We start from the raw sequence: 25502 nt of genomic DNA on the forward strand, positions 1-25502 counted from the left end.
TAGCCTTCATTTACCAAAGCAACTGCATTAAAACAGCTTTATTTAATTATTCAGAATCAATCTGTTCTTCTAATTCCTGCGAAGTTTCTTGGGGTTTTTTTTTAACCTAAATAAATGTGTGTGATGCCAAGTCAGAATGGAGCCCCTACCTTAATCTCACAGCTACTCTGACACACTGAATTCTCTCTCCCTGATGCATTTCCTGTGCAGCAGAAGTTTATCTCATGCAGAAAAAGGCATAAGTAAAGTCAAGCTTCATTTTTATGATTTTGGAATACATAAAATACTAATAAAATACTAATTTTAAACTCCTGTATTTAGGAATTCCACTTGTTGATAAGCATGAATTAAGTAGTGCTAAATCACAATAACTTAAAAAATCTTGTTGAAAGGATGGTTTAGATCAGAAGTAAAATAATTTTCTGTATAAAATGTACTCTCCATTCATATTTATGCGTGTTGAGTAGTTATGTTCATCTTGCTAAAGGTCAAAAGAGCTGCAGAGCATTCATTTTTATTCAAGCCAGGAGAAAATTTAAGGAACAGATCTAAAAGATATTTTTTATGCTTCTTGATACACAGGCTTTGCCTTGCCTGAGGAGTAACCCCAACTCCACAACAGTCGGGTCACAATAAAGCACCTCTGATTCCTCTTTCTGCTTCAAGCATTTCTTAGCCTGAAATTTTTCTGGGTGGAACACTTGTGTTGTGTTTTATTTCTGATCCAGGAATTCTCTTTGCTCTTCCCTTGGTCCTGTGATACCTTGGAGGGGCTGCCTAGAGCAGAGACTGGGCAAGGTTCAGAGAATAAAGTGGATTTACTAAAGGCCTTCAACAGGCACAACCTTGGGCAGTCAGGGGCTGCACCAGAATGGACAATGGGCACGAGGTTTTCAGACAGTTCTGAGTTTGGTCCATTTACATCTCAGGGGTTAATCCTCCAATTAGAGCTTCAGGTAATGAAGTCATTGACCCCCAGTTTGCTCCTCCCCAGTTCAATTTTGTTTATCCTTTTCATGGCCTGAGGCAGTGAGGTGTCCTTGAGTTCCAGACTCAGAGGGACTTTTTGTCTGACCAAAACGTGAAGATAGTAATTAACACTCTGTATGGAGTTTAGAGTTATGCAGTACAGGAATTGAAAAACACAAAAGCTAAAATCCTGAGGCATGGTCTGCAGGTGCCAGAAGCCATCCGGAAGTGCCAGCGAGCCGGGATCACCGTGCGCATGGTCACCGGGGACAACATCAACACTGCGCGTGCCATCGCCATCAAATGTGGCATCATCCACCCCGGAGAGGACTTCCTCTGCCTCGAGGGGAAGGAGTTCAACAGGAGGATCCGAAATGAGAAGGGAGAGGTAAATAAAACCCGGTTAAAACACAGTGCAAGGATGTTCTCCTGAGCTGGTGCTTGTCTCATAAGAATAAAGACTGCTTGGGAAAATTCCTGCATTTTTCTTCCACTAAATTTTTGCAATTCAAAACTGCAGTAAAATTCCAGTCTTTACTCTTCCAGGATCAGTTTAGTGCTGGCCTAATTCTGCAGTTTTTAGAACCACTGCACTACTGCACAAGAAATCAAAACTAAGCCCATTAAAGCAGGTTTATGGCAAGGAGGAGAAGGCACTCAACAGCAATTTTGCTCCTAAAAATGCAATCTGAACTGAGAACCAGCTCCTCTCATTCCTTTAATTTATTCTACTTCCTCTAATGTACTCACAGCAATGATTTGTGTTAACAAAATCTATCTTTTGGAAGATTTTTACCTCCTCATAAAAGATGGAGCTCAAACACAGTTCTAAAAAAGAAAAACCTATGCTGGCTCTTCAGTCCATCATAGATGAGTGGATACAGTAATTTTTTCTGCATTGATGGGTGGAATCCTGGGAGCATTAATAAATGCAACAGGTTTAGCTTTGTTCCTTTTGCCACACAAGAAAATCTAGCCATTATTGGTGCTAAATGAAGGATTTGGGCTCTCATGGTGGAGTAGAACAACAAACTTGTAAACAGGTTTGATCAGCTTTGAGAAACTGCTCTGTCCTTTATCTAGAGTGATGATTCTGGGTGGAATTATCCATGAAGATGTTAAGAAAGGCTGGTTAAATATTGTGGGAAAATTTACCTGTGTTAGCCAGCAGCTGAGACCTGTTAGTACTGGCCTTGTCTTCACTTGCAGCATTGATGGCCGCTGGAATTTTTCTGTGCTTTTGGAGAAAAGCTGCATGTTTGAGCAGTAAGGGGAATTTTCAGACACAATAACATAAATTCTGCTTCTCCCAGGCCGGTGGTTTTTCTGTTTGGGTTATTTTTTTGTGGTTCCCCCCTGCAGATTGAGCAGGAGCGGATTGACAAGATCTGGCCAAAGCTCCGGGTGCTTGCTCGCTCTTCCCCCACGGACAAACACACTTTGGTGAAAGGTGGGTGCAAACCACTTTCGTAGGGGTGGAAATCAGTGATAAAGGTGTTGAAGCACATCATCTGCTTTGATTTCAGTGTTACAAATCCACCTGAGTTGTCATCTTTACCTGCACATCCTGACACCACACAAGGAAGCTTTTTTGCACTCTTGTGTTTGTGTTCTACCTTTAGCCTTGACATGGAAAATGATAGGAAACTCCTTGGAGGGAATAAGAGAAATACCTGCAAGATGCCTGGCAACTGGATTTAGACAATGTCATATTTGCCTTGTGATTTTTAATTGGAATGAGGCTTGAGCTGGGAAGAGAAAATGTGCATTTGATGGGCAGAAAGAAAATATTGCTGGGAAACAAGGTATTAACAAGAGGAGACATAAATATTTTGTCTTTGCCTGCACCACTTTATGAGGGAAACAAGAGCAACTCTTCTCTCACAGTTGTCTTAAAGAGTATTCAAAGAGTAAAAAAACCCTTTTCCTGTCACAACAGCAGTTATTGGGATGGTGGAACTGGGAGCTGCCCAGTGGAGATGGGGATTTCCAGCCAATTCCACTTTTCCTGTAGGCTCATCTAATTGTGTGATTTGCATTAGCTTTCTTTAGATTCCTGTACTTTTAGAATGTGTCCTATAGGACCTGCACCATACAGACTCCATTCTCTCACTACGCTGCCTGCAGGTGGAATGCTTCCATTAAAGAGGGATTGGTTTGCAGTTTTCTCTTTTCTTTTGATGACTTGACATCTTGTTTGGTTGACTTTGAGGCTCACACTTCATGGCTGATGAAATCAGGCAGTTTCCAAGCAGGAATAACCTCATTTTTGACCATGCTCAGGTGGAAACCCCATCAGCAGATTGCTGCTTCCTGGCTTCCTGATGAAGAAAGAGTTGGAATATTTTGTTAAGGACCTGGGAAGTCTGGAGACCCCATTTTAGCAATTCTTGGAGCAGCTGAAGTCCTGGCTAAGATCCAGCTGGTCATTTACCTGTTTTCAGCTGGTTGACTACTCCAATAATAATCCCTGTTTAGGTCAGAAATCCTTTAGGTTTCATTTCCACAATTCCATACATGACTGATTATGACGACTTCTGAGTACTGCAATTTTTAAAAATGCCTAAATGACTTCAGAACAGAAGTTCCATTGTGAATTCCAAGACTGGATCAGTTGGGTCCTTTGAGCTTGAGGCCAGTTGGAAACAAGGATCATTCCAGGGAAATCTGGCATGGTGCTGGATGGGGCAGCTGGAGACAGAATGTATCATCTCCATCCCACCCTTTTATATGTATATGTATCTTATAATGGACATAATTTATCAGTATGGCAGTACCTATGCATAATTAATGAATAATATACATTTCTGGGGGAGGTGTGCTCCAAAATAGTTTTCCTGCACGGGTTTGTCCAGGACTGGAAAAGTTTGGAGAGCATTTTTATCTCTGTGAGTCAGTGTTAGACCTGCACAAGGTCAGCTGAAGTCTCCTGGCCAGTGCATCTCAAATCCTGTGTTCCAGCTCTCCAAGAACAGCCCTTGTTCAGCCCAAGAGCTGATTTGTTTCAGAAACACAACAATTTGTGTTTCATTAAGTGGATTAAGCAAGTCCCTCGGGAGTGCTTGTCTGAATCATTCAGGATTTTCCCTCAAGAGAAGAAGGAAACCTTTGCCCGCCAGGATAATTGAAATCAATAGAGAGCTGGAGAAAAAAGGAACAACAAATAGTTGATGGTTTGTAGCATACACACTTTGACAGCCCAAAAGATATTTACTCCTCCTGAATGCCACATGCAAGTACCACAATTAATGTTTTGATGATGTGACAAAGTCAAGAGAGCAATTAAGTGTCTTAACAATGTTCAAGAACAAGTCTGTGGAAATCATGATGGAATTTTTTGACTGGTAATACTCCAAGGGCCATTAAAAGTTACAAGAAACTATTTAAATGTTCACTAGTTTTGGGCCTCTTGTTAAAATGTTATGTTTTTCTCAGACACTTGAAAGATTGAGAGGATTTTCTCCCCTTTGATGTATTCTATCTGCTCTAGGCTAAAAACACACATCAGAAAATAAACTTTTTTTTTATTTAATTTTTAATGACATACAACTGCTGGAGGGAATCTTTTTTCTCCTTAATATAGCACAATCCCACCCAGCAAAAGGATAATTTTTATTTTTCACTTTTGTTTTCACTGCTGCTCAGGGAGCAGAGAAAGGCTTGGTTCAGCATTTCAGCCTGGGCAGACACTTGCAGTCAAATACTTATGGCTTTGAAGTGGAGGTAGATTGGAAAAACACTCATCAGAGTGGCTTATCATCACAAACCGCCTCAGTGAAACCAAAATCTCAGTCCCACTGAAAAACAATTTGGGATGGGTTTTAAGACATCTATTGGTAATATTTCATATTTTTAACTCTATTTCAAAATACAACAAGTAAAACCACTTATCATTTATACTGATGTGAGGTTACAGTGCTGTTTCTGAAATAATGCAAAATTGTCAGTTTATCTTTTAAAAACACTGTGTGAAACAACTGTCTAATACTGATGAAAATTAGTATCATCAGAAGGTATAGAAAAGATCAAAGAAATACTCAGTTTACCAATTAAAGAAGTGGTGCCTTCCAATATATTTAAATTAGACTGGATTTTTTTTTTTGTGAGATTAAAAATGACTATTATCATGTAGAGCTAATTTGTTATCAAACAGAAAGAGAACTTTAGGAAGAAAAGATTTTTAATAATTACCCTTAATTACTAAAATATTTCAACTATTATTGCAAGGCATGGCAGTATGTTCATAACCTCATTAATGTGGAATGGCATAAAATGGGTAGAATAATAAAAATACAGAAAATTGTATTAATTGATATCCTGAACTTTGGGGAGGAGTTTTCCCTTAATGCTGTCTGTAATGTCATATAAAACATTTTTATTTTAAACCTCTCTCCAGGCAGCTACCCAAGCATGTTACTGAAATAAATTTGGGCTTTCTCCTGCAGACAGACTTTGCAAATTCTTGTTACATTAACAGGGAGCTTCCAGAAGTTTGGAAGTATTAAAAACTAACCTGAAGAGGATGTGTTTATGAAAATACATGGCTGCACCTATGTTTAGCTTGTCAAAGAAACACAAATCTGGGTGAGCCTGTGAGAGGATCAGCTTTCCTGCCTCTCTCACTCTGAACTGGGCTCCAGCTCTGAAATCCTCAGCTGGAGCTGAATTTTCCTGCCTGTTTTAAGCAGTTGAGACAGAAAGAAATCTCTAAACCGGGATATATGTTTTTTCTCCTAGGAGTGATGCAGCTCTAACAGTGACAAGCAAAGATTGTTTAAATAGAGCTGCATTTGTCCTGTGACAAAGGGAGAACCTGGGGCTGGCTGTGATAGGTTTAACCCGAGCCATGGGCGAAGAAGAGACATTGTTGGTTAACATTCCTTAAGTTATTATCCTGAGTAGATTGGATTTAATGCTTACTTAGTGTTAAATGGGAGGAAGGTGGGAGATGTAGGATATATTTCAGTTTTGTATTTTGTGTTTTGTACATTTTATAGCAGGCCTATATGCATTTAGAGCCCTTCTTGACAGGTTATTTTAAATCTGATCTTTGCCCTCATCTGACACTAGCTGCTTGCTCTGAGAAACTTGTGTCTTATGCAAGCTGCAGGACAAATTCCTGCCCAAATTCCTGCCACATCAGCGGGATCCCTGTGTGCAGCACACTGTCATGTTCTGCTCTAGGTGTGCTCCTGGGACTGTTGAAGGAAATTCTTTCTGACAGAAGAAAGTCATGGCCAAACAGCTCAACATGAGGGAAGAGGCCAGTGAAAGAGCAAAGGCTGTTTTGGCAGGGAGCTTTGCTGAGAGTAAAAGAATTCCCTGTGAAAACCTGTTTTATGAAAATTCTGTATGCAAGCATTCAACTGGAGTAAAGCTGCATAGTTGGAAGAAATTTCCTGGTTATTAGATAGGATTAATTAATACTGGAGCTTCTTCTCAGCCACTTGGACTGAGTGCAAAGGCCAGGGGATGTTCTCTTTACTGGCAGCCTGTCAGCTCATTCCCTCAGTCATTTTTCTGTGATCACACCAGAGGTTGGTCCCCACAGCTCAGGACTGCAGAGGGAGAGCCCTTCATGGGCATCCTTCTTCTCTTGGGTCTCCTCACACTGTGAATTTTATCTGTGCACATTTCTCCATACTGAAGAAAATTCTTGAGGTGAAACCTCATCACAGCCATTGACAGAACATTAAAAAAAAAACCCCTCATTTGTTTGGAAGGAGGCACATGTTGGAAAGAAGGCAAACATTCAGCAATGGGAGGAAACAGGGAAGAGGAACAGACTAAAAAGAGCAGGCACAAGTCAGGGAGTGTTCGTAGAGCTGTCATAAATCCTCTGAATCCCAAATAATCACTGCTGCTCCATTTTAGAAATTTGTCTGACATACAGATGGGAGTTTTGCAAAGTCCTTCTCTCTTCCATGTGTAGGGCTGAAATCCATCCCCTGAATTCCATGTATTTCCTGTGGCCCTCCCAGTGGGCACTGCAGGGAAGGTCTGGGGCTCAGGTGCTGATGATATCTGAAACCTTTTTATATCTTTTTCCATGATTTTCCATGGCTCCATTCAGGTCTGTGCTCTGGGCAGTGTTGAGCTCATCCTGGCTTCATAGTTTGGCTTTTTGGGGATAAAAGTGTCTCCAAAACCTTGTGAATTACTGCTAAACCTTGTGAATGACTTGGCAGCATCCAGGGATTGGATGCAGGGCACTTGGTGGCGCAGTCATCAACACAGTCACTATTTATATCCATTTATCTCTAGTAGCGGATCATTTGTTCGAACCTCTTCAACTTGATTTGGGTTGTGCTCCCACTTGGAACCCAGTTGTGAGCAGATACTGCCAACTTCTTTGGAGCAGTTAATACCTTAATGAGACAGAGATTTTAATGACTTTTTTTTTTTCCAGAACCTTAAACTATTAATTTAAGATCAAAAGATGTGTTAATAACAAGACCAAGTAAATGCTTTTAACACTAGTGACAAATGATGTTCCTGTTTATTTAGTAATACCAAAGGCAAATCACCCCAACAAACTGAAAGCTCTAATTATAAGATCTTATCAGAGTAATTGCCATTTTTCTGAGATCATACTACCAGTGGAAAGTGAATAGGGTTTTTTTTTCTCATTTTCATAAGTCTGAGAAATACAGGGCACTAACTGCTTGCACAGGGCACTGCAATCTTCTGGTGCCTGATAAGCCTGAACCTTGCCAAGAGGCAGCTATTGCTCTGTAATCTGCAATTTCCTATTTCTCCTTGGTTATCTGATATGGGAGGGATTTTTTTTTTCAGAGCACAGTGAAAGCTTTTCACACTGGGTACATTTGGATAATTGTTTTTGGAGGTAACAACTCTGTGCAAAATATGTTAGCAAAAGGAATTCTGTCATTTTCCTCCCCTAAGTTATTTATATGGAAAGGTATTCCTGTATCCTACACAACAATCCTGTGTTCTGGACTCGTACTCAAATGGACACTGACATGGAAATAGAAACACAAGTGGTGAATTATCTTCCTCCTGTATCTTCATCCTATAAAAACCTGAGCTGCTTCTGCAGCCTCTGAAAAATTCTTCATTATTTTCCTGACTTTCCCTATCCACATAAGTGGAAAATAATTCCCTGCAGCCTTGTTGCATGAAAAACTTGATTCACCAAGTCAAAAGTGTTTTCTTGTTCTTTCAAATGATCTCAAAAGGAAAGTAGAAATTATTTTATTTTATCTATTTATTAAAATGCTTGATTCCTGAATTTAAAGAAGCAGTTTATATCTCCTTAATCATAGTTTGGCAGAATTGAGCATGGGTGCTAAAATTCTCCAGCTAGATAAAATTCATCAATGACTTTTGTCATCTTTAGGTTAAGAAGGCCTCTTAGTAAAGCTGATATTACTCAGCTGTGTCCCAGTTTAGGAGAGCCCTAAACATGAACTTAAGTTTTTGGCAAACCCTTTATTGATGTTTGATCATGGACTGTGACACAAAACTTTAAAGAGCAGGAATCTGCCAGAAGAACGTAATGAGCTGCTCTCATTTCCTTTGAAGCCTGTGCAGGTTTTGTTGATGTGTTGATGATGCAGGATCAGAACTTTCCATGTAGATTCTAATGGTAATGTTTAGTAGTGGATGGTGGTGATGCCACAGCTTTCATCATTATTTTCCTTAAAGATCTCCCTTTTTAATTTCTGTAAAACAGCGTGGTGTTATCCAATCTGTATTATACAGATGCTGCTTTTTTACAGGGACGTTTCATCTTGCTAATTATTGCCCATAAATGTCTGTAAACACACACCCCCGTATTTACATTTTTTGCAGGTATTATTGACAGCACACAGGTGGAACAGAGGCAAGTGGTAGCTGTGACTGGGGATGGAACCAACGATGGACCAGCACTTAAAAAAGCTGATGTTGGCTTTGCAATGGTATAATCTTGATGTTTGTGCCATTATGAATTTGCTGTAAGAGCTTTTCCATTCATTAAATGTACAGTTGCTTAGTTATTACTTGCCAGTGAGGGAATATATTGGTGGGAACAAGTTACATCAACTCAGAATCCTTTAATTCACTTGGAGTCACTGGCATTGCTTGTTTTGATACTTCTTCAGGAGTTTGTCTAATTAATTACTGGCTTTATGCAAAATCCTGTGCCCATACAGAAAAATGGACTTTTTCTTCACAGCACTGGAGTTCTCTTTTGCTGTGGTAAAACCCACCACTAAGTGGAAAGGTGTCTTCCATGTGTACTCTGACTATGTATAAATACACATAATTCTCATTTTTCTTAGCAATTCTGTTCATGGGTAATAAAAAAGCATCATCAATGACAAAAATAGCTCAGATGATCAACAGTCTTTAAGCTGATAAAATACTCAGAGCCATCTACACATGAATTCCTCTGCTCTCTCTCAATTCCCTCTTTTGTGGCCTTAATTCACTTCAAAACCAGGCCGAATTAGCAAAGTTCCAGGAAATATAAAAAGCCGTGGGCTTTGACTATGAAGATTTGTGCTTTCCAGCAGGGAATCTCATCCCCAAAACCCCTTTCCCCAGGGCATCGCTGGCACGGACGTGGCCAAGGAGGCCTCGGACATCATCCTGACAGACGACAACTTCAGCAGCATCGTCAAGGCCGTCATGTGGGGCCGCAACGTCTACGACAGCATCTCCAAATTCCTGCAGTTCCAGCTCACCGTCAACATCGTGGCCGTCATCGTGGCCTTCACGGGGGCCTGCATCACCCAGGTGAGCCATTGCTGCTGGGACCCTGCTGAAACCCTCCAGGGATCCTCCAGGGATTCTCATCGCTCCCAGTGGATGGGGCCTTGCTGTTGAGTTCTGCTTTGCGCGCAGCAAGGAAACTGATGCCTTTTCCTTGGTCCTAAAATGAAGAGTTAGTCAAAGGATAAAAGGTTTTTACCTTGGTGCTTAATAAGGACTTTTATGGTATTTAATAAGGATTTTTATGGTATTTAAGGATCTTTTTTACACTTCAGCAAGGTGGAGCATGCTGAAATGCGTGCATGCAATAGATCTCGTATACAATTTTATAAACCTTGCAAATTAGCATATCTGACAAAGATGCCCCCAGTGAGATGCTGGAATGAACTGCATGACATCTTTTAATCTTGAAGTATTTTTGCCTGCATGGGCTTAATCTTGGTTTACAGGATGTTTTTTATAAGGGACTTTGGTTTTTCAAGGTAGTGTAGGACTTTCTGGCCTATAACTGCAAGGCCTTTAGGATGTTTGGTTTTCTGGCTTAACAGAACATCAGGGCTATGTTAAGTTATCAGACTTAAGGAATTAAAAGTATGCATGCTGAGGGCACTGAGAATACATAAAAGGTATGTAAAAGAAAAGGTAAAAAATTGTCATAGCATCAAAACCTTTGGAAATTCTCCTGAGCATTCCAAGGATCAGGCTGCTGAGGGTTAAAGAGCTGCTGATGCCAGGCTGGATGTATTCATTTTTTTCCCTGAAAGAACTCACTTTTAAGAGCTTTTTTCTTCCCTTCATGTTGTCATCCCTGAGCCTGTGATGGTCAAACATAAAACAACATGGATTGGGAAAGGAACAGGTTATGTGAAATTGCCTTTTCCTCTCAGAATTCTTCGTTAATAAATACATTTTTTAATGCATTTTGGAATGAGGTTATTTTTAAGACAGCAGTGCTGACACACAGAAGTAACCCCAATCTTTTTGACTGATAAAATTGTTTCATTGCTTTCAGGCAGTTATTTTTAATTCCATATGCAGATGACAAACCAATTAAATGACATAAAGAGTTGGACTTAGACCTCTGTTTCTTTCACTGCATTAATCCCTCAGTGCAATCCTGGCACACATGCAACATGTCCAGGTCATTTGCAAGAAGTATATCTCAAAGCAAACATGTTTTATTCTCAAATTATAATTTTTTCCTCTAGAGAGTAAACAGGACATATGAAGTACAGGGTAAGGTTTTTGTTTTAAAGAGAAAATAACAGAATGTGGGGTTTAGTGCTGTCAGTCCCTACAAAAATGTATGTTTTAGATGCTGCAGACAGGTGCTGTCACAAAATGCCTCCCTGGATTGGGATGCACTGTGGGAAAGCTGATGCTTCCCTCATGGTGCATCACCCAGATGCCCATACCTGTTTCAGCAGGTACATTTCAGCCCAGCACACCTGAGCAGAGCAATGAATAAGTCATCAGCTCTGCTCCAGGCTAAACTTACATTGGAATCATGGAATTGATCCTTGCAACCAGAAACCAGGTACCTTAACAAGCCCATGAAGTCAAACTTCTCCTGCGCACTGGCTGACATTCTGAGGCCTTGGAGGTCCCTTGTTGTCACCACTGAGCCTGTGCTGAGGGACAAAATCTGTGATGTTGCGGCCAAGTTGGATGAATTTCCCCTTGGAAATATTTTCCAGCATTTTAAGAAAATGTCCAGCTGTGAAATGGTCACTGCTAGTAACACAGGAATAAGGACTGAAACTCTGGGAGGTTTTTACAAGTGGTACCAAACCAGCCAGAACAAGGTGCTGGCAGCAGGGTAGTGACAGCACCATCACTGGAACTGATTTTATTGACAATTAGTGTCTGGCTATAAATATTTGTTTAAGGTGAAATTTTTTGCTCGATGCCTGGCATGTCTTCAGTTGTTTTGTGAAAGCACGAATGGAAACTCATTCTAGCTGTTAACCAAATAATTTTTTATCCCTGAATGGGTTAAACATTGCTGGATCAGTGCAAGGACTATTTTAAATAAAATCTAAGTGGATGTGAAGTGCATTATCAGTACAAGGATATTTTCCTTTTTAATTTTGGAGTTTTTTCATCCTTTGAATCATTCTTTTGGCTTCTAGAAGGATTTGGATCAGGCCCAATGCCATTTCTCTTGCTTCAGAGGTCTGTGAGACTACCCCTGGGCCTGTTGTCCCTGCTCACAGGTTTTAGTGGACACCTCTTGGAACTCCTGGATCGCTTTGCAAGCAGATTCTTGTGCAATTCCTTAATTTGGCAGTAAAGATACAAACCCAAAGGAAAGGTGTGGGTGAAGTTGAAGTGGAAATGGAAGCAGAAAGGCAGCAGTTGTGTCCTTTGCCACTGTTTACTCTCAGAGTGAATAATCTCGACCTGCTCCTAGTTCTGTCTCATTCAGGAAGGATTTTGCCTCACAAATGCACATTATTGTGTTAGGCTTTGACTCCAGCCAGCCAAAGGACATTCTGTTTGGCTTGAAAGCTTTGCTAAAAATTGCTCTTGGGAACATGCTGTACCCTCTGGTTGCTATGAAAATAGCTCCAGCACAAAGTTCAGGACTCTTCCAAAAGAAATCTTGCCTACAACAGTTTAGGTGCACAAATGTACCTCCAAATCTGCAGAACGGTGCAGGTCTGACTGAAAGATTTTGACTAAATTGTTTTAGCCCTTAACAAACAAACAGAGCTTAAATCTATAGTTTCCAAAAGGCAGCACAGCTTCCTGTGACCTTCAAAATGAACATGGAGAAAATCCACACTGGACTGAGTTTTCCTTTGATTTAGGGGGTCAGTTTATCTTTCTCTGACACACAGAATATAATTTCAGTCCATCATTAATATTCAGGTTAATTAACATTACATAGGCTGTCCTTTTGGTGACATTTTATACCTAGAATGAGAAAAAGTCTGTCTAGGTAATAACATTTGTTCTGTTCTTCCTCATGCCACCTGCCAAATAACCTGTTCTGCAGTTTGGAACCAGCATACTGGGATGCTTCAGGATGAAGCTGCCTTTACATTCACCTCCTCTTTTTGGTTTGTGCCTAAAGGAAGTACAAAGATAACAAAATCTTTGCTTCGACTAATCATTTTTTAACACTTGGCCCGTGCTTTGCAACTTAATGGGCTTAATTTTATTCAGTCTTGATCCTGCAATTGCTCTGGTGTACATGTAAATATGAGGATGTGGTCATCTCCCTGCAGGACTCCGAGTGAAAGCGCAGCAATTCTGTATAAATGAATTAATTAATGACTGTGTGAGTGTGGTGGGAGTGAAGCCAGCCCTCCAAGGGGCACCCAGAGAGTGCATTGCCCACGCAGGAGATGATTTGTTTGGTCCAGAACACCTTGGGGGGCACATGGAGAGGCTTAAGGAAAACATTAGGCAGAACCTGGAACCATTAGTGCCCATTTTAATAATCTGCTGCTTTTTTCCTTGAATGGATTAATGAAGTGAGCGTCCTTGCCAATTCCACTTCAGGAAACTGCTGCTTAGTTTAATTTTGTTAATTTTAAGCACATAGGATTTTATTTTTCATCTGCCCAATGCCTGCTTCAGGAAGATGCTGCTGTTAGAGACTATCTACCATATCTACAATTTCTGGTTTGTCCTGGTTTCCTGTTTCAGCCGATAGAGATGTGTACAAAGTGTCTGTGACCCTCTGCACTTCTCCAGTGCCAGATGAAGCTCATGCAGGACAAACAGTGGGCTGTCAAAGAACTTATTATGCACAAACCAACGCAAATGGTTGTTTCTCTTGTCTCCCCTGGCTCCCAGCATGAAGTCATGTTAAGGTGACAGCAACCATATTCTAAGCAGCATAAGAACTACAGATCCAGTGTCACCTGCTGACAAGCTTAGCACAGCTGCTGCCACAAAGCACCCCTCCAAGAGATCTCACTTACATGGGGCCCTGTTTCAGTTTACAGCAGCTCAATCTATAAGCCACAAGAGCTGAATTTTCAGCTAATAATGAACTTGTGTGTTGTGAGCCTGTCATTACGTAAGGCGCTCTGAGATGTGGGTCATCCAGGAAAACAGAGCTCGGAGAAGTCTCTGGTGGGGAGCTGACTCAGGAGCCCTCAGTCTGGGATGCAGGGGTGGATTGATGCCTTGGGAAGGCTGAGCAGAAACAGAGACTGCACCGAGCTGCAGAGTAAAGGAGATATTTATTGAAAAGCTTCCAGGATCCACCTTGGGCAGGACAAGAGCCTGGCCAGGGCTACACCCAAGGTGGACTAAAAATCGTCACAAAAATGGACAAACAGTCACAAGGTCACACACTTTCATAAGTCTTGGTCCATTTGCATCTTGGGGTTTAATTGTCCAATTCCAGCTCCAGGTTGTGAGGTCCCATCCTTCTTATTCCTCCCTCCAGCCCACCCTTGTTTGTGCTTTTGGGGCTGAAATTGTCCTTGGTGTGCAGCAGGAGAAGGATTTGTTTTGTGTCCCTGCTGTGTGCAGAGCTGAGTGACACTGACTGTGAGCTCAGAGCTGAGCCCTGGGCACCACAGAACAGAAATACACGGAAGATAAAACTTAAGGCATCAGTTTTACCTCTGAGTCTCTGTGTGCACAGACCCTGGAGGAGTTCACACCTCTGGTTTTCCCCAGAGTGATTTGTGTGGCTCAGTGCAGCTTAGCTGGACTCATTCACCTTATTTTTAATTAATCTCATTCAGTTCCCTCTCTCTGCCTTCCCTGTGGTGCCCACTGCACACTTTTAGTGTGATCAGGGTGTGGCAGTCTTGACTGTTCATGCAGAATTGTCCTTCCTCTTCTGCAGCTGCTGCCTCAGCTTCAACCCATCATTTGTTTTTCCAGCGCATTTATGAGTTACAAACTTTTATATTCTGACTTCATTCTGTGCATAACAGTTTTGCAGAGCCCCTGACTGATTCAGTGAGGGTGGTTCTTTGGAGCTCTGCCTACGATTCCTGTGGGCTTTGTGTTGGCAGTGAGTCACTGCTCCACATGTCTGGGTGTCCTATAGAGCTCTGTACGGCTCAGCCTGCTCCCTGCCCCCCACAGCACCCAGAGGAGAGCAGCTCATCACTTTTGGAGCTGTTCAAAGTCATCTGGGTACGAACAGAATGAAGAGTTAAAAATGCAGCTCAGTCAAGTGGAGGCTTTTTTTTTTTTTTTTTTTTTTTTTTTTTTTTTTTTTTTTTTTTACTGGAGCCATGAAGCAAGCAGGTTTCTCTCCATGCCAGATTCGGTCTGTGGCTCCAATTGTTGAGGCAATTGTAACTCTTCAAAAAGGTTGCACTGAGGAAAGGGAAGACAAAGGCTGTGTTTTAACATTTTACATTCAAATTATTATTCTTGCACTTTGAGAGAGACTTAATGTTTTAGCAGACATTAGGAGCTGAAAACAGTGACTCCATAGGACATTATGTTTGGAAAATTAAATGTTAATTAAAAGGCACTGTAGTAATGAACTACTGCATGAATCACTGATTGTTTTTACAGATCTTGTTCAAAAAAATGAGGATGATCTATACTTACATGTATAAGGCAGTAATTTACATGGTTATAATGTTTTACTGCAGAACTGTACTTGGCAAATTCTAAAATAATAGCACTGGCAAACTTGAAAAAGCTGTAATACAAAATCAAAATCTGTACTGTTTAGCTTTGTTTTGGCAAGGCATGGGAATGGAATTGAGGTTGCCACTTCCATACAATTAGCAGACAGTGTGATCTAGCAGCATAGTGCCTTTTTTTTGCATTAATGTACAGAAAGGTAACTCATTTTTTATGAATCCCTGCATGTGTCCTGTGGCAACTGGGAGTAAAGAGGTAAGGGCGAAAATACCTTTTTGTTCCTTTGCAGCTTGTCATCTAAATCTTAAGTAACAAGCTCTAAAATTTGTGAGGCTTTGCATGTCACAAAAGATTTGTAGTTTATTTCCAGCCCTTGGCAATTTGTACTTTTAAGTGTTTCCAAGATGAAGTGTAACATCACTTGATTTAAGGGACATTTTCCTTTTACCTCTAGGCCAAGGCTAACCTATTCCAAGGTCGAGCGAAAGGAATTTGATGAATAAGTGGTGATTTTGGGTGGTTCACATCCCCAAAGTTTTCAGAGAGGGAATAAAGAATTATTGGCTGGTCAGATAGTGGCTAAAACACAGAGAAAAGAACTTTGATTTGCATCCTACTTTCATAAGTGACTAAAATCTGCAGTGGGAGCCTGAGTTCCTTAGCTGATATGTATTTTCCTCAGTTTCCACCAACTAATCAGAAATCAGATAGAGTTGCAGTGGCAATTTCATTCAACTGCTTGCCCAGACTAATGTGTATTTAATGTTTTGGCTTCAACCTCGAATGAGCTCAGACTCGACTGAGCAGTGTGACACTGCCAATAATAGATAATTATTAGGGGCACCACAGGCACCCAAGGTGATTGGTAGTGTGAAATGGTGACAACATGTTGCCAAAACTGATGACTGCCAATTACAGTTGTGTGATTTAGAGGCTGAAATAACCTGCCTTTTCCATTCTGCTGGGAATATGGCAGACTCGGATAGACACCTGATCTCTGACTCCATCTATTAAATGTAACGAGGAAATTTGGTTTTATTGACAGAGAATTTAGCACATGAAGTGGAAATTCAGTTATTGTAACAGATCAAACAGAGAATGTTGCTCAAACCTATTAATGGGACAGGCAAAAACATGCCAAGAATAATTCTTCAGGAGAAAAGATGTTTTTATTTTTACCTGTGTCCAATCCAGGGTCTGTGGGCCCCAGCCACAAACTGCTTTTTACTACAATTGCTCTTTGTTGGAGCCATTAGTGTTAATAAAAATGAATGAAGCCTAGATTTGGGATGAAGGTTGTCATGATCACTCTAAGGTTTTTATCCACCTCTAAAGACAAAGACATTTCCTGTTTCTACAGCTGCATTTCAAATGAGTGATCTGAGCTCTCCAGATAAGCTCAGTTAATGCAGCCCATAACCAAGAGGTCAAGAATCTATTAATGCTATGTCCTCCTTGCTTTGATGAACCCAACCTGTAAGACTTAGAAACAGGAGGTTGCTTTTCTCCATCCCTTTGAATAAGCCAAAATTTGGTTTGTTGGGGTTTTTTTTTGATAAATTAAATGCATGAAATTCTGTTGTAAATGTGTTAGAAATGTGTTTTTAAAAGGAAATAATATTTTATCTCAAGGGAGAGTTGAAATCTAAACCAGATGCTTGAGAGACCAAAGGACTTACCCTTATTTTCTGTCAGTCCTTGGGATACTGAATGTGTTTGGCCCTTGCTCTATTGTGCTATTTCATTAAAAATGAACATTTAACCTTTTGAAGAAATGGGCAGAGTTCTCAGGGAATTTTGTTGGCTTTGCTTTGGTTTGTATCCTGTCCTCTACTTCTTTTTTTTTTTTTTTTTTTTTTCTTTGCTGCTACAGCACCATGGTAATGAAATACATAAAAATAGTGCTCTCTCTTCCAGCTTTCACACAGCAGAGTAACTCGATTTCATGATAAAATTTGTCATGTTGATGCCTTATTACTTTGGTGATTATTTTTTCCTGATAAAAATGGTCTGTTTGGAACAGGGAGCAGACCTTGCTAATGCTGCCTGTTTTATATAGAGTCTAAAGACACAGGAGGTTTTGGGATTTTTTTTGTTTTTCCTCTCCTGGCCCATTGAAACATCTCTCTCCTCACAGCTGCCCCAGTGAGTTACACATCAAAACTTTGTAAGAGTTGCCCAGCATCCCCCTGAGATCTGTGCACTTTGTTTCTTTTAGTTAATTTTGGGGTTTTTAAACATGACCTTAAGTCCTCTGTATTGTGAACACAGACTTTACGGGATTGTGTGAGGAAAGAGCTCCTTCTAGTGACTGGACAGCTGCTTCAGAAACCACAGCCTGCATCAAATACCAATATTTGGGGTTTTTCATTCTTATTCCATAGTTCCAAATATACTTTCCTTTTACTAGTAAAATAACAGGTTGTCTTGCTTTTGCATATTTGATACAGTTTAATAGGTTTCAGATTTTTTTAAATCCAAATATCAGGCTTTTTTTAAAATTCTGTCACTGCTGTTGAAGATCTTATATAAGTGTAATGTATCAAGATGTTGCAGTAATTGTTGCATAAATTTTTAATAATTTCAAGCTTTCTCTGAAAAAAAAAAAAAAAAGACAAGAAGGCTTTAGTATATAAAGGAAACGTTACTTTTTTATCTGTTTCAATATAATTTTTTTTTCCAGGAGAGAAACTTGGATTCTCTAGTTATATCTAAATTGAGCTGAAAATTCAAGCACGATGCATGAAGGAACAGAGAGCATTGCAGTAGGTGTTATGGTTACTGCCATGCTTGGTATGAGTTTTGTGGTTCAGAATGGTGCTGATTAAATGCCTGCAGGGGGATAACTTCTCTCTGCCCAGACCATCGTGCTCCTGGTCCTGCAGAAGGAACGGAAGAAGGGTCCCAGTAGCTCAGTGGGGGATTTCTGAGTGCCGTGGGAAAAATGAAGGCTTTTCCTGGGAAATGGAGGAAAATGAGAGATACAAAGCCTCCTGTTTTTTCCCCCTCAGGACTCTCCCCTGAAGGCCGTGCAGATGCTGTGGGTGAACCTGATCATGGACACGTTCGCCTCGCTGGCGCTGGCCACGGAGCCGCCGACCGAGGCGCTGCTGCTGCGCAAACCCTACGGCCGCAACAAGCCGCTCATCTCCCGCACCATGATGAAAAACATCCTGGGCCACGCCGTCTACCAGCTCACCCTCATCTTCACCCTGCTCTTTGTCGGTGAGGATGATGCCTTGGGCAGGCTGCCCTGGAACAGAGACTGCACAGAGCTGCAGAGTAAAGTAGGGATTTATTGAAAGGCCTCCAGGATCCACCTTGGGCAGGACAAGAGCCTGGCCAGGGCTACACCCAAGGTGGACCCAGAATGGTCACAAAATGGACCCAAAATGGTCACAAAATGGTCACAAAATGGCTGAACAGTCACAACTTCTCACACTTTTATAAGTTTTTTGTCCGTTTGCATTTTGGGGTTTAATTCCAGTTCCAGTTCCAGCTCCTGGCTGTGAGGTCCCATCCTCCTTGTCCCTCCCTCCAGCCCACCCTTGTTTGTGCTTTTGGGCCTGAAATTGTCCTTGGTGTGCAGCAGGAAAAGGATTTGTTTTGTGTCCCTGCTGTGTGCAGAGCTGAGTGACACTGACTGTGAGTTCAGAGCTCACCCCTGGGCACCACAGAACCTGAAAACATGAAAGATAAAATTTAAGGCATCAAGAAGCACACCCCATCTCAGTGCTCAGCTCACCAGCAGCTGGGCTGTGGCCGATGTGTCAGAATGCTTTAAAATGTAACAAATTAATGCACATTTATTGTCTGCCTTCATCACCCTGGTTAATGGGTTGGGAAGCACAGCAGTCATCACACTGTGGTCACTTTCCATTTATTGTTGCCTTGGGAATGGCCTCATTGAGCTTTTTTTCCCCCTCACAAAGTACAGGTTTGGGCTTTGGCAGAAGTGTGTACCAAAACACAGCAGAGAAAGTTGTGTTGTGCGATACTTTAGGAAGGAAGTGATTTTTTCAAGGAAGTTACAGTAAACCAATCAGTGACCAGACATGAAAATTGACAGCTAATACAGGCATTGGAGAGGTGATATGTCTTTGTGAACACACAGGGTTAAATAGGAGTTAAGTAGATGAGTAGGAGTATCCACCCTGCTGCTTCTATACTGAAATTTCATTGTGAGACTTGCCATGGTGAGTAGGGATGTAAAAACCAATTAAAAAAAAAATCCCACAAAACAAACCACAATAAAAATTAAAATCCATTTTACCAAGAGCAAAGTGTTGTCCAGAGTCCAGAAATAATGTTGATCTTAAGTGGTATGGAAAGTAAGTAATCAGCATTAAGTAATACAAATAACACTCTGCTTTGACATTTAATTTCTAGAATGGATATTAAAAGGGGGCAGAAAGTCTAATTCATTGGATTATTGGATTCTTCTTCAGGCCTTGCCGGGGACAGATGCTTTTTATAGGTTGTATTTTGGAGAGGGGAGGGAAGGAGGAGAAATGTTTCTTGCTGCAGGGAATAGTAGGAGCTAATAATAGATTCTGTTGCTCCACAATAATAACTGAACCCTCTCAAAGGACAGATGATTTTTTTCAGTTGGGTATTGTCTTCTTGTCACTGTAGTCGTTGTTGAATCACGTGTTGTCTTTCAGATTTTTTTTTCCCTTATATACAGACTTACAGATAAACTGCAAATGTAAATTTATTATTTTTTAGATTTTTGAGCTCCCTTGTGAAAGCCTTGTTCACTTTATGGCCATCTGGAATCTTATTTGGGATGTTCAGGGGAGGTGATGATCTGTTCACAGTGGAATTAAACCAAAGGAATTGCCAGGTTTCTGAAAAGAAGTGGTCTCTAGCACTGATAGATTTACAGAGAATGTTGAGAATGTCTGCATTAAGAAATTGGAACTTTAGATTCTCTAAAACAGGTGAAGAAACTCTTGGTAATTCATGTGATACGAATCTTGGAACAAGAATTTTTGTGAACTTTATGGGGAGTTAGAATGGCTTTTTGATGTGTTTTATGGTTTAAAATACTTATACTGAGCCAAATGAAAAGCAAACCAGGCTTTTCCTCCCTATTCTAATTGCTCCAGTGTGACTTTGGGAAACTCCTGAATACTTTGAAGGACACATCCCAGACAATTTTCTGATAAGCCTTGGTGACAGACTTTTCCTTTCTAAACTCTGCAAGGCTCAGCTTTGCAGGGACATGATGTGCAAAATTCAGTGTTTCCATTATTAAATTTCAAATTAATGAGAATTTTTTTCTATTTTGGTCAAATACTTCCTTTCTTTTGTAGGAAGTTTCTTTAGAGACCAGTACCTCAAGTTTTTATCTTCTTTTTCTTTTTTTTTTTTTTTTTTAATTTAGAAATTCATTGTATTTGAACATATACTAAATGTCTTTGAGGCACCAGAAATCCAGAATTCTCTGTCTAGTCCTGTCAGGCTGTGGTATAAAAGAAAAATAAAATCTGAACTTTATTTTTTCAAAACTCACCACATTTTTACAATTACTCATCATGGGTTGTATCTTGCTTTTTTATTGGTCAGATCTATGAGTGAAAGCTGAATTATCAAACTAAACAGCAAGTGCCTGCTGCTGATCTACCCCAAATCTATTTAAAACCAGGAATATCTGTGCTTTTTGTCATTGATACCCTTCAATTCTTGGCAGAAGTTACTGGATTAGTAAATGGGTAAAGCCTGATGAAGAGGAGTGGCTTCTAAGTACTGTAAAAAATTCAAACACACTGGCAATGACCTTGAGATTTTGTTACACCTGAAAGAATTGAGTGCTTGGGTAGATAAGAGTAGGGCTGACAACACCGTGTAGGTATAGAGCTTTTTAGATAGGAGTCAGCATTTGAAAAGCTTTTTGCTCAGCTGAGATGTATTTTGCTCATTGGTGAAAGAAAAGTTTTACCTAGAAAGGTGTTAAAGCAGAGCAGAGAAGGCAACAGGCTGAAGAAAACAAGGGGAATATGAATTGGTTTGATTAATTCCAGAGGAAACAGTTGATTTTTGTCTTGCACCTAGGTGAGAAAATGTTTAAGATTGACAGCGGGAGGAACGCCCCTCTTCACTCTCCGCCCTCCGAGCACTACACCATCATCTTCAACACCTTTGTCATGATGCAGCTCTTCAACGAGATCAACGCCCGCAAGATCCACGGTGAGAGGAACGTCTTCGACGGCATCTTCAGGAACCCCATTTTTTGCACTATTGTCCTGGGTACATTTGCCATTCAGGTAATGAATACTCTGAGCAAGAATCAGTTACTGCTCATCAGAAATCCACCTCAAGTTGTTTGGGGCTTTTCTTCTCTGTGTTTTCCTTTTTTTTTTTTTTAATTTAAATTTAACTCATGCTGGAGGCCCATTTAATACTAAACTATCTGCTTTCATGTATTTTTTCACCCAATACAAGTGTTAATAATGGGAAATGTTATGTAGCCATACTAATAAAGAAGAAATTTTGATCCTTACAACTAGGGGTCATTCTTAAATTAATCTTACCATGCACAATGATAATGGCCATCATTGATATTGTCACTGGTTTTTAAAGAAGAAATTGTGTAATAGCATACCAACAAAGTATTTTTCAATTATTTATTACTCCTTGAAAAGATAAATTTACCTTCAAATAGGGGATGCTGAACAGTTCTTCTGTTCAATGCCACTGCCCGATATTCCCAGCAATAATGCCCCGGATTGTGATTTCTCTCCTGAGTTTGCTGACCCATCACAGGTGAACATAATCACAGTAATTCACTATTTTCCCAAATTTTTCGTCTTTAAAAATTCCTCCTTCTGCTCCTGCATCCATTCTTTTGCTGGCATCCATCCTGTACTTGAAACTATTTGATATTATCATTTAGAAAAGTATTTTTATCTCGTCATTATTGCTCTGCTCAGCAGTGGCAGCTCAGTATTGGCACCTTTCTCCTGAGGGGAGGAAGGAGGAGGAAAGAGCAACCTGAACTCAGGCTACAGTGATTTGAAAAAGGGAACTCCTCAATAAACTGAATATCAGAGGAAGGGCATCAGTGATAGGAGCAGAACTTCACAGTGGTGGTCTTTAACAACTAATTCAAAATCATGCATTTAAATCTTGGACAACTTAAATCTCTGGCTGTGATTTCTGGTCCCTGATTTTGCAGCAGAAATATTAACAGGAAACAGGATTTTCAGTTAGCAAAGCCTTCTCAATGTTGGACTCTGTGTGTTGTTATCCTGCTGAAGGTGTGGGGTACTCCCACCCCCTTCCTCCAACACATCTAGAGATTTCTGTACCCTCTGTCTCGCTTTGAAGAACATCTGTAAATCCACATTAAAATGCTACTCAGAGGGAAAACGGTCTATTCCAATGGACATTCCAAAATAAACTAGATCAGGATCAATAAATCCCCAGTCTGGAATATTCAGGAGCTGGGAGAGCACATGGGGACTGTTCTGTTCTCTCTCTTCCTGACCGTTCATATTTGACCACTGTTAAATAAGAGGCTGAGGAACTTTAGTCTGAACTCATTTTTTTTCTCACTTTTAAATGGGGATGCAGAGTTTGTGGGGTTTGCTGGGGATTTTTTGGGATCAGAATTCTGTAGCTTTTTTTTTTTTTTTTTTAATTGGTTGTTGTTGTTGGGTTTTTCTTTTGTTGGGTCTTTTTGGGGGTTTTTTGTTTTTGGTTTTGGTTTTTTTGTTTTGTTTTGTTTTGTTTTGTTTTTTGTTTCTGTCTGGTTGTGTTTGGGTTGTTTTTGTTTAGTTGCCTTTTCCCCCTGAAAAACTGACCCCTTTTCCTCTGTGCTTTTCTTTGTAGATAGTAATTGTCCAGTTTGGAGGAAAACCATTCAGCTGTTCTCCCCTGCAGCTGGACCAGTGGATGTGGTGTGTATTTATTGGATTAGGAGAGCTGGTGTGGGGTCAGGTAAGCACTCAGGAAGCTGCACATTCAAAGGTGTGATATTGTCGATGTTCCCGTTGATTCCTTGCTCTCTAAGTGCTCAGTGCAACCCTCCCTGAAACCCAAGGTGCTCTCTGAAAGCTTCAAGGAGACATTTATTAGTAAGGATAATTTATCCATCTGTTCCTTTGGGGTTTTTTGTTGGTTTTCATATCTTTTCTTTCTAGCATGGTGTGTTCTCACCAGGGCCAGCTTCAGTCAGGCTTTTTTGTGAAAGATGTTGAGTCACAACTTAAGTCTTTCAGTCACAAAAAAACCCCAGCAAATGAACTGTGACCTTCCCTGGAACAGAATTCCTCCTGTAGGGTGTGGCAAAGTTTTGGAACTGAAATGAAATTCCAGTTCTAGGTCAAACAACTCATCCCCTTGCTGAAATTGTCATTCTGGCTGCTGTCTTAGGAAAAATTCCAGTGCCTTTAAAATATTCCTGCAGTGATTCTCCATCCACCTAATTCTGTCTGTGAAGGATGGAAGAGTAAAAAAAAAAATAAAAATTGCCTTTAATAATTGTAGAAAATGGCAGTTAAATTTTCGATTTCTGCTGGATCCTCTGTCATCATTGGCTAATATATAATTATATATTGATGAAGAAACAAATGTCAATGAGATGATATTAAATAAATTTGAAGTAACTCTCTGGAAGTGATATACAGACACAATCAGTATTGTTAACATTCTACATTATTCTTTTATGTGCAAACACAGGTTACAAAGTTAATAATAATAATATTTTTTTTTTTACCTCTGAATGCATTAACAGGGTATTTACATTGTTGCCAGCTGGTGCAGTAGAGAAAAGTGTGAAGTTACATTTTTTTCTCTTAGATGGAAGAGATTTGTAGATCCACAGTTTGCCTCTATGAAGAGTCAAGAAATTGCCTACTCCAATTGAACTCTGCTGTGGTTCTGCTGGAAGTGTAGTGAATAAATGCTTGCTTTCAAATCTGATTATCTGTTCTCTTCTGGGGAAAAAAATAGCTTTTTTGACAATTTGGCCTCATTTTTCCTTAGAAATAAGCTCAGAATCAGAACAGCCTTTAATGCATTATGGCTGAATTATGGCTGAAAACCACCACAATTACACGATTCTGCTGTAATAATTACTTGAGGTTTGATTTAAGGAAGAGGACCTAAAATTGGTTTGATAATCTCAGAAAGGAAGGGTTTATTTAGATTTTTTTTCTAACTGTTTGGAAAATAAACCAACTTTTGGAGAAAGGGGAAGACAAGCAAAGAGGGGGAGAAGAATCCAAACCGCTTCATTCAGCTGTGAAAATTTCCCCCAGCCTTTGATGAATTCTTTTGGTTTCTAAATTTTGTTATTGTGGTTATTACATAACCATCAAGAACTAATATTAATATCAGCATTTTTTTCCACTTTACTTGCCCCAGATTTGTTGTGAGACCTTAGACATTAAATTAAAACTGATATTGGAACACCTCCACAGTTTTATCTCTGAGAAGGAGGCAAATACAGAGGGGAAAAAATTGTCTTGTGGTCAATATTTAGTGACAAGAAAATAAAAAAGGAAGTGAAAACAAATCAATTCTGTCCATATTTACATGATTTACAGTCTGTGGAGCTCTTTCCTTTAGCAGCGATGCTTCTCTTTTCCATCTCAGCCTCTTCTCTGCTGCTGCTGTGACTCATTCTCATTCAGTACAAAACAAATTTATTATTCTTTTTTTTTTTTTTTTTTAATCCACATCCTGAACCCGCTGTTCTTGTGTGCTGTGAAAAACAATCAAGATTTCAGAATTTTGGTGCCAAAACAGGCACCTCTGGAAGGAATTTAAGGAGAACTTTCCAGGAAGTCCATTTGAGGTGCTTTGAGGGACAGTTTTCTAACAGCTCCCATCTCTCCTGAAAACCAAGACTCTCTAAAGTAGTTCATATCTCGTTCCCAGAAATATTGATTACTTATTAAAATGGTGATAATTTTTCTGGGAATAATATTTAGTTCTTTAATGTCCAGCTATTGAGTCTGTGTCCTGAACTGGGTGGGTGTTGGCAGATACAGAAAAGAAATGAGGAATTAGAAAAGCCATGTAAACACCTTAAGAAAACAATTAGAGCAGAACCTCATCAGTTTGGCTGAGGTGCTGCAAGTGAGGAACATTCTGTCACACACAGTCCTGACCCAATACAGTTATTTTCATGAATATTGGCTTAAAAATCCTTTATCCCCATCACTTTCATCAGATCCCAGTAGTTTCTCTCTGTAGAGTGCTGGCATTGTAGTTTGAAAGCTGGGAGG

The 25502-nt window shown here is 40.1% G+C and overlaps 1 protein-coding gene across 13 annotated transcripts in view; it reads left to right on the top strand.

Moving 5' to 3' along the window:
* Positions 1-25502, top strand: part of ATP2B2 (ATPase plasma membrane Ca2+ transporting 2) — a 393079-nt gene that overhangs the window by 348293 nt on the left and 19284 nt on the right. For all 13 annotated transcript variants that reach the window (XM_066326916.1, XM_066326920.1, XM_066326923.1 and 10 more), the window contains 7 exons: positions 1178-1357; positions 2332-2419; positions 8785-8891; positions 9520-9711; positions 18276-18489; positions 21322-21533; positions 23101-23208. In XM_066326916.1, coding sequence (XP_066183013.1) covers positions 1178-1357; positions 2332-2419; positions 8785-8891; positions 9520-9711; positions 18276-18489; positions 21322-21533; positions 23101-23208 — 1101 coding nt within the window. The remainder of the gene's footprint in view (positions 1-1177; positions 1358-2331; positions 2420-8784; positions 8892-9519; positions 9712-18275; positions 18490-21321; positions 21534-23100; positions 23209-25502) is intronic.

Source organism: Sylvia atricapilla, chromosome 11 (genome assembly GCF_009819655.1).
Source record: "Sylvia atricapilla isolate bSylAtr1 chromosome 11, bSylAtr1.pri, whole genome shotgun sequence".
NCBI lineage: Eukaryota > Metazoa > Chordata > Aves > Passeriformes > Sylviidae > Sylvia > Sylvia atricapilla.